Source organism: Diabrotica undecimpunctata, chromosome 3 (genome assembly GCF_040954645.1).
Source record: "Diabrotica undecimpunctata isolate CICGRU chromosome 3, icDiaUnde3, whole genome shotgun sequence".
NCBI classification, from domain to species: Eukaryota; Metazoa; Arthropoda; class Insecta; order Coleoptera; family Chrysomelidae; genus Diabrotica; species Diabrotica undecimpunctata.
The window spans coordinates 81,410,705-81,427,983 of NC_092805.1; the positions used below are offsets into that span (position 1 = coordinate 81,410,705).

The following is a 17,279-nucleotide window of genomic DNA, read 5'->3' on the forward strand; positions in this document are numbered from 1 at the left end:
GATGGCAAACGTCTGAATACGGACAGGGTATCTAAAGAAGAAGATTCCGCTACGAGAATATACCTTTGTATTTCAAGCAGACATTTTTGCATCCTTGCACCATATTGGCAGTGGAGGTGCCAAAAAGCATCGTCCGCGACCGGAAAAAATCTAGATCCGAAGGCAATATAATTTTTACTGGGAAAATATACCCTGTCAGTAAACCAGTAAATAATCAGCTCAGAGGTAGTGGATCGCAAGCGGCAAACTCTTTTTGGATACTATTAAGTGACTCAAAAGACATTTGGTACTCATCCACTATATATATATATATATATATATATATATATATATATATATATATATATATATATATATATATATATATATATATATATATATATATTGTTTGTGAATGATGAGCAATGAGTATTTTTTAATAATATAGGGTTTTTATCGCGGTTCTCAAAGAATTAGTTTGTAAGTACTTTTTTAAATTATCTTTATTATATCTATTATGAAACACACATATATATCTAACCTAGCCAATGTAAATTTAAAATAAACTATCTTTAAATTAAAATTCTTATGAAACTAATTAAATTCTATAGACAATGTAAAATTTAAACAAACTATCTTCAAAATTGAAATTGTTATGACACTAACTAAATTATATTAACAAAATTTTGTACCTTTCTGTCACTGAATGCCTAAATGAACTGTTTTCCACTATATAGATTCTAATCACCACTCAATGTCTTCGTGCTTCGGTTATCCTTGCTTTTGTGAAATTACTTTTTCCAATTATCAGCTTCCACCAATTTAAAATATATTTCTTCTTAAGCATTTATAAACCACCAAGCAAACCAGCAAACAGCATTTATATTTATTCTTCTTTTCAATATACCAATATCCAATCACCAAATATATTATATAATTTTAATATTCAATTAATACTTGATCTGATCTCTTATGATTTCTTCTTTAGAATATAATCCAGTGCTTTCTACTAACTGACTTAATCCAATTTTTATTGTTCGCTGCCCTTTTTGTGATGAATTTTCTAACCTTGATAAAGCATCTGCCACTATGTTGGATTTTCCAGAAATGTATTTGATTTCAAAGCAGTAGTCACTAAGTATTAGACTCCACCGATGTATTCTACTGTTTCCATATTTGTTATTTAATATAGATGTTAAAGCTTGGTGATCTGTTTCTATAGTAAATTCATTACCCAACAAATAAAATCTTAATTTTGTGACACAGTGTATGATACTTGCTAGTTCTAATTCTGAAACTGAGTAACCCTTTTCATGTGGCTTTGTAATTCTTGAAATGAATTGTATTGGGTATTCGACCCCATCATGTATTTGTAATAATACCCCTGAAAATCTCTCTATTGATGCATCTGTTCTTAATATGAATGGCTTTGTGTAGTCTGGGTGATATATTTTTAAATTTGACAGAAAAATGTTTTTGATTTCTTGAAATGCTAGTTCTCTTCTCTGATCCCATCTCCATTTTACACCTTTTTTTAGTAGTTCAAGTAATGGAATTTCTTTTATACTTAGATCTGGTATCATCCTTTTATAATAATTAATTATTCCAATAAATCCTCTTAAAGTTCTTAAATTGTGTGGTGTTTTAGATTCCTGAATGACTTGTGTCCGTTCTGGATCCATTTCGATTCCCTTAGTGTTAAGTTTATAACCTAGATATATTACTTCTTTTTGAAAAAATGTACATTTTTCTTGATTTATTTTTAGTCCAACTTCGTCTAATCTGTTGATTATAATTTTTTGGTGTTTCTCATGATCTTCAGCCGTTTTAGATATTAATTAATATATCATCAATGTAGTGAATTACAAAATGTTCATATTGATCCAAAATATCATGAAGACATCTACATAGAGCACTGCAAGATGATTGAAGTCCAAATGGTACTACTTTGAATTGATATACTACTCCATCTATCTGAAATCCCGTATACTGTCTACTTTTTCTTTCTAGAGGTATTAACCAGAAACTATGCTGTAAATCGATTTTAGTGAAAAATGACATTCCTGTAATTCTTCCTAGTATTCCATCTATACTCATTGGTGCTTCAAATTGCTTTTCAGTAATCTTGTTAATATTCCTTGCATCCAAACATAACCTGATTTCACCTGATCTTTTACGTACTACTACTATAGGGTTTATGAAACGTGTATCTGCCTTCTCAATGATTCCATCTTCTAACATATTATTAATCGTTCTGTTTACTTCTTCTCTGTATTTATATGGTATTGGGTATGATTTTGTTTTAAAATCTTTTTCTTCTTTAACTTTTATACTATGGATATAATTTTGTGCAATTCTATTTTCTTTATTGACAAGTCCCTTGTGTTGCTGCAATATGGAAACGACTATTGATTTATATTCTTCAGGGCAATTTAAAACTTTTATCATATCTTCTTCTTTACAAATAAAATTATTCTTCATTATGTACTCATTATTCCTTGCTTCCAATTTTACGCACTCCACCTCGTAGGCATCCATCTGCTTAAAATTTCCATTCCTTAAATATTCACTACAATAATTATTCTTTACATTCTTTTGGGACATTTCCCTATCATCAAAATACATTTCTTCTTCATAAACATCATTATTTTCTTTTAATAATATCCTATCAACTCTTATTCCTTCTTCCACCTCATCTTTCTGCATAAATTTAATTATTTGCCCTTCCAAAGTTACCATTTTTTCTTCAAAATCTATCTTTACTTTCTTCTTTTCCAATTCATCATTTCCCATTAATATATCAACACATAAATCCTTGACAATAAATCCTTGCATATTAATTTCTTTATTAAGAATATTAATTTTAAAATTGGAATTGGGTGAAATTTATCAATTTCACCCAACTTCTTATTATTTGCACCAACAATTTTAATTTTTGGAATCTTTATTATATCTGATAGTTTTAATGTATTAAAAATAAAATTCTCCGAGACTAAAGTACTTTCTGAACCAGTATCTATCATAATTTTAATCATTTTATTTTTGGCCAAAGCATTTATATAAATTAAATTAATAGATTCAATAATTTTATCTTCATCTAAAGAAATAAATTCAGAAGGTTTTTCATAATAGCAATGGCCTAACTTGTAATTCAGAAAGTTAACTCAACAAAATTTTGATTATTAGAATTGTCAGATTGTATCTGACCACTTGGATCTGATGTCCTATGTCTTTCCCTACTATGACTTCTACTCACATTTTCTTGCCTTGTACTATTTCGTTCCCTGTCTTCGCAGCTTCTATTCCTTCGTACACAATTTACCTGTCTGTTGTAATTAGGTCGTTCTGTATTTCTTCTATTGTTAAAATCTTGTCTAATATAATTAGTATTGTTATTAAAATTTTGTCTATTATAACTAGTATTGTTATTAAAATTCTGTCTATTTTGATTACTGTTATTATTATTAAAATTTTGTAAATTATTACCATATCTAGTATTATTGTATGATTGACTATATTGTTGATAATTATTCTTATTATATTGTAAGCTATTATTGTTTTTTCTGTTGTTGTTATTATTACTTGTCATATTACCTCTTTGTATTCTTTGAATAAAATTAATAAAACTCTCTATTGTTTGAATATTTTGTACAGTTACTGTTTGCACAACATCAGCATCAAAATGTCTAGATACATTTAAGACTGTTTCATCCTCTCTAAGTGGTGGTTCTAAATATTTTGCAACTTTTATCAGTTTCAATGCATAATCTACCATATTTGATTTTAAATTGTGATTATATTTTCCAAAATATAGAATTTCTCTAAACTTTGCTTGCTCTAATTCATCCCAATAATAATTTAAAAATTTATTTTCAAATGTTTGAAAATTATCTAAATCATTTTCAATATTGGCAAACCAAGTTGCTGCATTGTCATTTAATGTCATTCTAATATAATCTTTAATATCATTAATATTATTCACTAATCTTAATTTATGTTTTAAACTGTTTATGTATACTCTAGGATGCAAATTTTTTATATTACCAGTGAATTTAATCCCAGTCTCATTTGTTAAATTTAAGTAAGGTCTCCCTATGTCTCTCATTTGTGAAATATCATCTATTCTTTGTTCCACATTTCTTATTTGATTACTATTTATTTGGATATTTTGTTGTATATCGTCTAATTTTTCTTTTGTGTGTCTCCTGTCTTCGTTAATTTTTACTTCTAAGTTACATTTCTGCAACTCTATTTTCTGTTCAATATCTATCTTATTATCTTGAATAATCCTCTTTACTTCTGTCCTCTTATTGTCTATCCTTTTCTTGTAGTCATTCCGTATACTTTTTATTTCATTTGCTACTTTTTTCTCTGCAGTTTCAAGTTTTTTATCCATTTGTTTTTCTATTTGCTTTACAATTTTATTATTATTATCTTCTATTTTCTTTTCTAATTTTCTATAATTCTCTTCCAATTTCTGTTCCATTTTTTTCATGTCTTCTTTGATTTCTTTTGAATTCTCTTCCATTTTTTTCGTATTCTCTTCCATTTTCTGTTCTATTTTTTTTATGTCTTCTTTGACTTCTTTTGAATTCTCTTCCATTTTTTGTTCCATTATTTCCGTATTCTCTTCTATTATCTTGTTCATCTGCATCATTAATGACATCAAAGCAGCCATATTGACATTTTCCTCTCTTTCTGGATACATTTCTGCAGTATCTTGTGGAACTTGAACTAAACTCTCCTCTTGTGTAGGTTGTGTTTCTACTTCCACATCTTCTTCATTCTTTTTGCTTCTTGTACCTTTCTTTCCTTGAGACATTTTGAGACTTTACTTGTTCAAATATAATTAAAAATAAAATCTATAATTTTTTTTTCTAATTAAAATTAATTTAATTATATGAGAGCACTTATCTTCCCAAACTAATTCTTTTAAATAGAGAGCCCCACGTTGGGCGCCAAATTGTTATGATGTATTGTTTGTGAATGATGAGCAATGAGTATTTTTTAATAATATAGGGTTTTTATCGCGGTTCTCAAAGAATTAGTTTGTAAGTACTTTTTTAAATTATCTTTATTATATCTATTATGAAACACACATATATATCTAACCTAGCCAATGTAAATTTAAAATAAACTATCTTTAAATTAAAATTCTTATGAAACTAATTAAATTCTATAGACAATGTAAAATTTAAACAAACTATCTTCAAAATTGAAATTGTTATGACACTAACTAAATTATATTAACAAAATTTTGTACCTTTCTGTCACTGAATGCCTAAATGAACTGTTTTCCACTATATAGATTCTAATCACCACTCAATGTCTTCGTGCTTCGGTTATCCTTGTTTTTGTGAAATTACTTTTTCCAATTATCAGCTTCCAACAATTTAAAATATATTTCTTCTTAAGCATTTATAAACCACCAAGCAAACCAGCAAACAGCATTTATATTTATTCTTCTTTTCAATATACCAATATCCAATCACCAAATATATTATATATTTATTCTTCTTTTCAATATACCAATATCCAATCACCAAATATATTATATAATTTTAATATTCAATTAATACTTCTTCCATTATACAATCACCATTTATACATAACATAATTTTTAATCTTCAATAATATTTTCTTTATACTGTTTCTTAATCTTCATTTAACTCACTATATTGAACAATTGGACCTTCTGACTTACTGATTGACTGACTCTAACTAACTTTCATACTAAAACTGGCCTCATAGTAACTGTAACTCATAACTGATAACTGATGCCTTGAATCCAAATCACCGGGTATTTATATCTTTTTCCATGTTCCAGAATCATCTGGTAAGAAATCCTATTCGATTTTGTTCTATTTCTTCTATATGGATGTTCTGGAAACAGTATATGTTCGATCCACAGACATAACCATTATTCCAGAATGTTCCACCGTAAACAAAGGTCAAATTCTGCATTCTGGAGAATTCTTTAATTTTCTATTGATAATTTTGTTGACATTTAGGCTTTTCAGATTAGAATATACACTTAAATCAGTAACTTAACATTCTAATTTAATAAAATACACATTTTAAACAACATATTATTATAACCACACTTTATATTCGTAATAATTATTAATTTCTATCTGTCACTTACTGTATAGTTGGTTGCCTAGTCACATGGCTCACTTAAATATATCTACATTATAATTATAAAAAAATACTTTTTATATGCTAATTTCTTAAAAATGCCCTCACATAAATAATTTTTATAAAATTCTCTAGTATATAACTTATTAAAATAACCAAATACTTTTAATATCTAATATTATCTAGTATATAACTTGTAAATTAACCTTTTAAACACTATTTTTCTTTCTCCTATATTCTATTCATTTCAATATATATGTATATATATATATATATATATATATATATATATATATATATATATATATATATATATATATAATTTAGCTCTCAAGACCTAGAAGGCCCATGGCTTGGGTTACTATTCTTTTCCATTCTTTTCTGTTTGTTGCTTTATTTTTCCAGTTTGGTATTTTAAGTTTTTCTACCTGGTTTTCGGTCTGCCTTTCTTCCTTTTCCCTCATATTCCTCCCATTAGCATTCTTTTTGGCAGTCTCGTGTTTTCCATCCTTTGGATGTGTCCCAACCATCTCAGTCTTTGTGACTTTATGATCCCTACAATATTCGGTTCTCCATACATCTCCTCTAATTCCATATTTGGTCTTTTTATCCATATACCATTTCATAATTTACCTCCAAATGTTTTCCTGAGGACTTTTCTTTCCCAGACTTGCAGCAAGACTTGCTCGGATTTGTTCATTGTCCATGTTTCACTAGCATATAATACACTAGGTCTTATTACTGTCTTATATATTCTTATCTTAGCCCTTCTAGATATGTTTTTGCTTCTTAATAAATTGTTTAGTGCAAAAATACAACGGTTACCGGCCATAATTCTCGCTTGGATTTCTTCCTTTATATTTGTGTCTCGTGAATGTCGCTCCTTAATACTGGAATATTTCTACTTCTTCGAATTTATATGTTTTTTCATCTGTTATTACTGTCAGATATTGTTCTTGTAGGTAATTTCTTTCTGTCCATTCCATATATTTGGTCTTTTCTTCATTTATGTACATCCCTTTCTTTCTCGCTTTCATTTCTAATCTTTTTATTATTTCTTTTAATTCTTGCTTACTTCTGGCTATCAGTACAATGTCGTCAGCGAATGCTAAGCATCGGTGTTTTCTTTGATATATAAGTCCTGACCTGTTAATTCCAGCTTCTCTCATGGTAACTTCGAGGACGATACTGAACAACAGCGATGACAATGGGTCTCCTTGTCGCACCCCCTCACTGACCTCAAACTTATCTGTTTCTTCGCCATTTATTTTAACCCTATTCTCTGTTTTTCGGAGTGTCACTTTTACCATTCTTATCAGTTTTTCACTAATTCCCATTTCACGTAGTGCTTTGTATATTTCTTTGCGTTTTATCCTATCAAACGCTTGTTTAAAGTCGATAAATAGGGCCATTGTAGGTTTCCCATATTCGTAGCTTTCTGCTTGTATTTCGCGCAGTAGGAAAATTTGATCCAGTGTGCTGCGCCCTCTTCTGAATCCAAATTGATATTCCCCTATGTCATTATCTGTATTTTGAGATAGCTTGTCTTTTATATATACTGCAAGTATTTTATATGCAACATTTAGTAGGGCTATTCCCCTGTAATTGTGGCATAAACTTTTGTCGCCTTTTTTGTGAAAATGGCACAGTGTCGCTTCGGTCCATTCCTTCGGAAATTTTTCTTGTTCCCATATGTCTTTTAGCAACTTTTCCAAATGCTTAATTAGTACTGGTCCTCTATATTTAAACATTTCAGCTGTTACTTCATCTCTTCCTGGGCTCTTATTATTCTTTAGTTTCTCTATTATTTCTTTTATTTCTTTTTCGTTAGGCGGTCTTTCCTCTATTCGTATTTGATCGACATTTTCCTTCGCTTCTTCTTCCTCTTCATATTCTCTTGTGGGAATTTCATTTAAAAGTTCTTCAAAGTATTCTTTCCATCTGCTCGATATTTCTTCGTCACTTACTAAATTTCTTCTACTTTTGTTTTTGTAGTGTACAGGTTTTCCTTGGTACCCCTTTTTCTCATTTTTCACCCCTTAATATAAGTTTCTAATTTCTCTATTTTTATAGCTCTGTTCTATACATTTTAATTTATCTTCATTGTATTTTCTTTTCTTAGATTTTATTATTCTTTTGGCTCTTTTCCTTTGTTCATGTATTTTCTCTCTATCACTGTTGTTTTTTCTTGCATCATTTTCATTCTTAATTTATTTCGTTCATCTAGTTCCATTTTACATTTATCGTCAAACCATTCTTTGTATTCGTGTTTTATATTTCTATTACTGGCTTGAGCTGCTTTGGTCATACATACTTTTATTTGCATCCATGTTTGTTCAATATCCCCACTTTCTGCAATAATATCTAATCCTCTACTGACTATTCTTTCATATTTATTTTGTTCCTCTTCTGTCAGTAGTCTCACAGGTTTAGTTGCTTTATACTTTTTCTTCGGCTGGTTTCTAAGCACTGGAATAAGTTGTTTTATTTGTATTCCAACTATAAAGTGATCTGAATCTGCATCTGGACCTCTGTATGTTCTTATGTTCTTTATGCATTTTTGCATATCTTTTTCGACAAGCACATGATCAATTTGGTTTATGGTTTTCCCATCCGGTGATCTCCACGTTCCTTGGTGTATTCTTTTGTGTTGGAAGTACGTGCTCATAATGATCATATTTCTTTCTTTCGCGAAATCAATTAGGTTCCATTTTCGTTCGTTGTTTCATGCAAGCTGTATTTTCCTATGGTGGGCACATATATTTCTTCTTTTCCTATTTTTGCATTACTATCACCTAGCACTATTTTTACATCGTATTTGGGGATATTTTCGAATACTGTATCTATTTGATTATAAAAGTCTTCCTTTATTTCTATACTTTTGTCTTCAGTCGGTGCATATATATTTATAAATGTTATTTTTTGGTATTTTCCTCTTATTCTTAATACACATACCTATTATCTCTGAAATTGGTTTGAAGTCAACGATTAGATCTTTCAGCTTTTTATTTACCCCAAAGCCTGTGCGTAACATTATATTTTCTCCCCCGCTGTTGAAAAATAAATAGTCGTTTATTTCCATTAAGTTTTGCCCTAACTGTTTTGTTTCTTGTAGTGCTACTATTTCGAACTTGTATTTTTTGCATTCGTCGATTATGTGTTTTAGTTTTCCTTCCTCGTACGTTCCTCTTACATTCCATGTCCCTACTAATATGCATTCGTTTATTACTTTGTTTCCAGTAATGATCTTTACATTTTGTTCATCTCTTGTACCTTTATCTTGCCAAGTCGTCTTCGTTATTTTAGCCTGTTTAAATTTTGCTGTTAGTTTTTTGGTTTTACATTTTTATCTTTAACTAATTGTCGTTGGCTGTTATTCCATGTCCATATTTCTCCATCTATGATTAACTCATCCACTAGACCTTAAAAAGGTGGTACATGGTTCCAGAAAAAAAATACATAAGCGCAACATTTTGAAATTAATGTATTTAACTAATGTGTGTTACCTTATATAACACAGATCTGGGTTCAGACAAAGTAAAATGTGAATAAATTGACAAAGAGAGAAAAAACATTAAAAGAAATAGAAACGCAATAGGCAAGGAAGATGGATGTTAAGAAATAATACTTAAAAAAAAATAAGGACTTGGAAGTTCGTTTTAACTCAGTTAAACCCAGATAATGATGTTTTCTTCTTCTCTTCTCTTTTTCTAACAAAAAAGGAGGATCAAATATTAAATAAAAATCGACGTATCAAAAATGAATTTTAAAAGGAAAATTTGAGTATATTTTTATTAAATTTACTCCAGTGATAGTCACCACCCTATATAAAATTTACAATAAAGTTTTTTTATAAAACAGCAAATATTTGTGTAGGTATAAAAAATTTGAACACTTACGTTGAGGGAGTTATGGTAGTCAAATCTTCACCAATGGTCTCTATAACTCTCCTCCCCCACAGCCATAATCCCACTGAAATGCCGAACCCTCCATACAACAGTATCAACAATGGAGTTTCGGCTTTCTGCTGAACGGATCCTTCTGAGTATATCAACCATAATGTAATCAATGGTCCTATTGCATTACTGAAAAATAGGAAATCAATGGTTATCTATGTAATTGCAGTACGAACCTAAACAGTCAAAACTGAAACTAAAATAAACTTACATAGAAGTAAGGACTTCTTGTGTATAATGGTATATTATTAAAAATAATTTAAAAATTTATCCAAAATGGTTACAAATCATCGAAACGGTTTTCAAATCGGACCATCATCAGTGAAAAAACCTGAAAGTATATTGCCACTTTAAAATGACAAAAAAACGTAGGGTAAAATTTTGACTGTTAAATTACAAAACATGTGGAAAATACTTCGATTAAAAGTAGTTGAAATTAGCTACGTAAACAGATGTAGAAACCCTTATCTTACACGAAAATCATGGTGAATTTTAATATTTAACTATAATTATAATTTAATAAAAATATTAAAATATTAAAATTCACCATGATTTTCATTCATTCATTCATTCAAGATAACAGTTTCTAAATCTGTTTACGTAGCTAATTTCAACTACTTTTAATGTAAGTATTTTCTACATGTTTTGTAATTTAACAGTAAAAATTTTACCTTGTTTTTTATCATTTTTAATACTTTCCGATTTTTTCACTGATGATGGTCCAACTAGATCACAAACTTTTTGAAATTTGTAATCCCTTTGCATAAACTTTTACATTATTTTTTAATAAATAATACACCATTATGCACAAGAAGTTCTTAATTCTAAGTAAGTTTTTTTAACCATTGTTATAGATAACACTGATAACCACTGGGATTTTCTCATTTTACTTTGAAACTAAAATATTATAGGCAAAAAGGTTAACAAAAATAAGAGAAATGATGGTAACAAGAACTCAGATAACTCGCAATAGAGACAAAATGATTGCCGATCTTTGTTGCTTAATTAACCCATGGTGGATTTTATTGGCGATTAATATTTGTCTCCCCGCTTACTCACTAATGTTGTTGTCGGATGTAACTAGAGATCCTAATATGTAAATATATATATGCCAAGGCTATATTCGTCTAGATTTTGCCAGCTCTCTGGTACATAATTTAGGCAACACTGTTTTCCTTGTGCCATTCATCCCATGACGCGATAGTATTACACCTCGGGAGCTTATAGAGCTTAAATTCGCAGCACAAAAAATCTGATCGTATGACTCAGCTGTGGTAGCGCTTTATGGAGATTTTTTAATTGAGCATGGTGTAGATAGATGTGCATGTGTGTATGTTTATTTTGTGTTTATGTGTATGTGAGCGTGTATATTTAAGTGTGACTGGTGTAACCGTGTGTTCGGGATCCAGTCTCTCCTGTGTTGTGTACTAGTAAGCGAACTAGTGAGCTTAGACTCAGTCTCAGATCGGTAGGAATAGCTGGACTTTTGAATATGTCATGTTGATGTCAGTGTGAGATGAGTTTAGGTAGGATCATCATTCTGGAGAGCCTGGTTGAATTCAAGTTCCGTAGTGAGCAATATTGAAATCTCGAACGATATGATTACAAGAGTGATGAAAAAGAAAAAAAGGGAGATGGTGGAGCAGGATATTAATAAAACAGCAAGATTGTTGTAGTAGTAGTAGAGTAATAGAGTAGGTATAGAGAATAAATGAAAGAGCGAAAGGGACCTCAGCGAGTTAAGATTTCTAGAGGATAGAAATTCCATAATTCGTTTAAAGATTATGCTGTCACTGTCTTATTTTCCTCTTACCATAATTACTAAATCATCCGCATAGGCGTACACCTCTACTCCCTGTGCATCAAGGAGCGAGATCAAGTCATCCACCAGGAGTGACCACTGGAGTGGAGAAAGTACTTCCCCTGTGGGCACCTCTTAACTATTTTGGTCAAATCTGGCAGGTCTGTTAGAATCGGCCTATTTTCCAGCATTCCTTTGATCCAGTTGCATACAGTTAATATTCCTTCGCCGATAGTTTAAGTATCTGAACCAATCAATTTATCTGAATGGAACACAACATTCAGTGATAATTCGACGGCCGTGTTCCCATTTTTAAAAAAAGTAATAGACTTATTTTAATCTCAAAATATTTCTGAAGATTCTTTTCCGTTCTGCTGCCGAATTCTTTTCTGGTAGTGCTTCAGTTTGGCTTAGAAAGACCGTAGTCTGTTTTAACTGAATTCTTAACTGGACTAAGGATTTTTTGATCCAAGTTTTCGTATACCATATTGGTTTCCAAAATGTTTACATTGATGGATGCACTACCGTAAGAGACACCTATATGAATATCTTACTATCTTATCTGATTACCTTATATAAGATATAACCTTATCCTTTTGAATCAGTTATTTTAGTTGCTTAATGTCAATTTAGATCTGTTGTGTTACATAACTCAGTCCAATACTAGAACTAGTTCATATCGCCTAAGTCACACTTCATTTAAGAGATTAAGAATTTGACTTCACTTGCTCTAAAAACTTCGTTTGAATTTTACCTTGTTGCTTGTCCACATCTTCTATCATAAATAGCCAGACACTGAGCAAGGCGAGGAGTGATGTCAGGGAATCTCCGCAAGTTGACTCATCGAAAAGAGAAGCTTTCATGATATAGTTTCTTTCATCAAAAATCCCGATTCAAAAGCCCAACGTGTTAGGAATCTTTTTTTAAAAAGACATCCTCAAGATTTAGTTATTGCACTTATAATTCAGATCATACCGACTGTGACCTTTACCGATTTTGACCTTCCCAATTATGTCCCTGTTACAGTAGTTTAATACACGTAAGTTATCACAAATTTTAACTGAATTACTAATAACAAATAACTAAGGGGTAACTAGCTTTTGCCGTGTAACTTAGTATAATGTATCTTTTGAAAACAAATAAAGTACTTCCCTGGACTTATCATAATTTACCTTATCTCTCTCAGCCAGCGTACCTCTAGTCATGGATAAAAGATTTGATGCATTTTTAGTTAATGTTTCACTATCTCAACTTACGTTATTTCTGATGAAAATATTGGTACTAGTAATCTAAGTTTGGTCTTTAGTCCTCTTCGCCTTAAGGACTCACCATACTAATTTTAACTTATACAACTTGCCTTGTTCATCTGAGCATCATTATCTCACTAAAGAGTTACATAGAATATTGTTTGAATGTCACAATGTATGATATTACCAAGCTCAGTCCAATTCCAAGCCTTGCAACAAGGTCAAAATCGTGGAGGGGACTGTATAACATTTAAATTGAGAATCTAATTTGATCGAAATGAATCTAATTGAATCGAATCATTTTCTTCAACGATAGCTGAGTTCTTAATGAACTGAACGGAACACCCCCGTAAATTAAAATTTCCTACAAGCTCCTTTACGGCAATTCCCTAAAATATTTCACTTGTTTTGTGGAGGTAAGAGCAACCAGTCACTTTGTCGTGCATTGTGAAGAACACGCTGTAAATACTTTCGTTTTGCATTAATCCTTCACATTTTTATTTATTTACATACACATTGTGTAGTGGTATAAAGCATTATTACTCTCTGGAAAGATAAAGCAGTGACGCCATGCGGTTTGGATTATTTTTGTTTCCTTGATGAACGTGTAAAGTAAGCCCTTTCCATTAATAAGTTTTCTTACTGTGTGGACTTCTTCAGGCTACGTTTTCGTTTTTGGGTGTGGCCCCAGATATTTTATAGTTGTACCTTCCAGTTCCAAGCGGTGAAGTGTTTTTTATATATAGACAATAAATAATAATGACAAAAGGCTTAGTTTATCTTACTTAATTCGTATGATTCTTTTTAAAATACAGTTCGGTTTGACCATGCAATGGTGTTGAGTAAATGTTACGTCTATTTTTATTTATAAATACTCATATACTGTAAATAAATATATTATGTTTATGTAATATATACATATATATTATAATATATACATATAATATATATATATATATATATATATATATATATATATATGTTTGTTTTTTTTGTATAATAAGTATTTTAACTCAAACTCTTTCAAATAACTAAATAGTAATTATTTATTACATGGAGACATTCTCCAGAATGTTTATTATCGGATTAAGTAACTTATTATTTATTTTTGATATTTTTTTACGTAAATAATATAATACATTTCCTTTTCTGTGTAAATATACATACTGTTTTGTATTATTAATTAGGTGTTCTAATAAATCCTTTAAAAATTCGTGTGGTACCCAATATTTCTCTTTTATACCTAAAAATTCCATTGTTTTGCGTTCTTTATATGTGTGCACATGCAGGGTGATCTTGTCTTCCTACCCTTTTTGAATCCCTTAAGTGCTAAATCACATGAGGTTAAACAATCGCAGCCTGTCTTCCTATGACTACTAATTGTTAGAGTGGTCTTAAAAGAAAACTGACTAAGAAGTTAATTAAAATGTTTGGAACAGCGAACAGACAAGATATCTATTTTCATCAAATAAAACTACAATGCATTATATATGTGTCATTTCTTACCTGACGTCATTGCCTCCATGAGCAAAACTGCCAAATGTGGCTGTAAGCGCTTGTAAAAAACTGAACAGTCTTGAAACACTTTTATTCTCAACAAAAATATCGCCATTTTTTTCAATATCACTTGCTCGCATTCCTAAAAATAATTTTAACAATCGTATTGTCTTGTATAAAGTATGATAGAATGAATAATTAAGACAATGAATTAAACAAAATATCAAAACTGAGATAAATCAAGGTTAAGGGAAGAACCAAGAGACAGTGTGAACATAATTATAAAGGTGATTACCTTGATCACAACGACCGGCAGAATTCCTGTTGGTTATCAATGGAACTCCGCTTGAGCTTGGAGATAAAGCGGGGTTTACACTGGTTGTACTCTCTACTAGTTTAAGCTCGGTGGGTCTGGCGTATTTGCGCACTTCAGTCTCTTTCGCTCCTGGCGTGAACACGTGCTTATCGGTCGTTTGCACGGGGAAAATGTACTTGGCAGCAGTGATACGGTTCTGGTCGAGCTGTTGCAGTTCCGTGCTCTCCGATATGACGGTTAATTGACGTTCTAGACAGGCAGAATTGCGGTTCGGTTTGCGGTTTGGACTTCCTTCCGGCGAAGTATCTAAAAATTAAAAAGAAGCCAATTTACTTTCAGAGAACATAGATCATATATCAAACATCATGATATTCTTGAAAAATAAAACAAAGAAACCATGGCTTCTATGATATACAGATCGGGTTATACATAGAAATGACGACTAAAGTTGGAAACGAGGAAATTTGATATGTTATATACAATTAAATAGAAATAAAGAAACGGGATTAGATTATATCCCAGAATAGTATGTTAGTATTATAAAAAACTATCTGCCCATCCTGGCTTCGCGCGGATGGTGTCGAGCTTGTCTCAAAATATATGGTCTTGGTTTTCCCATCGTTAAAGAACTATTGTTATTACTGCCATTGTCATCAATGGAAAACCAAAGTTATTGGTTCTTAGCGATAAACTCAGAGGCGGACTACAGGTAAAAATAATAATCATCATCATCATCATTAACCTGTATGCATACACTGCTGGACAGATAGAACACTTTCCATCTGTCTCTGTCTTGTGCGGTTTGCATCTAGTTATTGCTGACACGCTTCAGATCGTCAGTCCATCTAGTTGGTGAGCGTCTTCTGCTCCGTATTGCTTCTTGCCTTGGTCTCCACTCTAAAATACGTTTTGTCTATCGGTTGTCTAATAATCTGGCGACGTGTTCTGCCCACTTTCACTTTAACGACGCGATTTTTTCGATGGCGTCTGTTTTTTTGTTCTACGATGTATTTCTTCGTTTGAGATTCGATTTCTCAGAGAGACACCCAACCCAAAACCGTGGACTATCATGAAGACATGAACTCCATCTGCTGCGAGAAGTGGATCGAAAACATTCTCCAGTGCGTAGTAACTTTGTCATAGTATTGGATAATGCATCTTATCACAGCCGCCTTGTTGAACACATTCATTCCAACGATGACTGATAAAAAAACCATCATGCAGAGCTGGCTACGAGAAAAATGTATTTCATTTACAGAGGATATGGTCAAACCAGAACTAATCACAATAATCAAGGGGCATCGTGGTAGATATCGTCAAAATGCTGTTGATTCAATAGCTAGACTTCATAGTATTACTGTTTTGAGAATTCCACCATAATATTGGGAGTTGAATCCAATTGAATTAATTTGGGCTCAAAAATGAAAGGATATGTTGCCCGAAAAAACGTAACATTTAAAATTGGCCGTGTTCAGCGCCTATTACAAACCAAAATAGATTGCATACATCCTACAAATTGGAAGGACGCTATTGCCCATGTATTGAAAATAGAAGGGAAAATGTGAAAGTTGGATGGGATAATAAAAAATGTTATTGAACCTGTATCTAGTTATCAAAATAACTATATACGGACGTAACTACACCATCTAAAAACAAAAAGAGAAATCAAACGATTTCTACCTGGCGAAACCAAATTCAAATTTTTACCACTGTACCTTCTAAAACTTGCAAAGCAAACAGCTTGATAAATTACTCGGCAAGGGAATCTAAAAATTGCATTCTACATGCCGTTCATCATGGTCAAAATTCGTAGTGAATTCAGTTTCTGGTACTCGAAACGGAGTAAAGTAATAAAACATAATGACGATATTAGATTTTTGTTTCGATACAGGGCAGCGACAAGCCGCGTATACGTATATCTTTTTAAAATGGATAACAGGCCTATTTACAACTAGCATAAAATCGTCGGTCAGATAGTCAAGCGGCCAGGCTTCACTGTGAATGATCTTGTGAATTAATGGTTCAAATCCTGCTCAGAAAACAAAAAGAGTTAAGTAACAGTATTCAGTCTAAATAGTCTGCTACTTAGACTAGAATAAGCTGGTGTATCGGTTATAAGGGGTTTGCAGCTTGGTGTTACTCACTCCACATCTCATCTCTATTGGTCGAGTGTTTACGATTAAAAACAGAATTTAAATAAAAGGAAAAAGAAAGTTAAGATTTGATTTCGCATAAAGTGCGTCTGTATATCCGCTTATACGTATTTCACCCTAAAAGGGATCATTAGAACGGCTATTCACAGACGCTCTGAACGTGAAAATAAGCGGTTGTGAATAGCCGCTTCG

General features: G+C 31.4%; 1 protein-coding gene across 2 annotated transcripts in view; it reads right to left on the minus strand.

Moving 5' to 3' along the window:
• The window catches only part of NaPi-III (Na[+]-dependent inorganic phosphate cotransporter type III), a 48,047-nt gene that overhangs the window by 11,471 nt on the left and 19,297 nt on the right, over positions 1-17,279 (minus strand). For both annotated transcript variants that reach the window (XM_072526141.1, XM_072526140.1), the window contains 3 exons: positions 14,914-15,240; positions 14,628-14,760; positions 10,017-10,202 (listed from right to left, as the gene is read on the minus strand). In XM_072526141.1, coding sequence (XP_072382242.1) covers positions 10,017-10,202; positions 14,628-14,760; positions 14,914-15,240 — 646 coding nt within the window. The remainder of the gene's footprint in view (positions 1-10,016; positions 10,203-14,627; positions 14,761-14,913; positions 15,241-17,279) is intronic.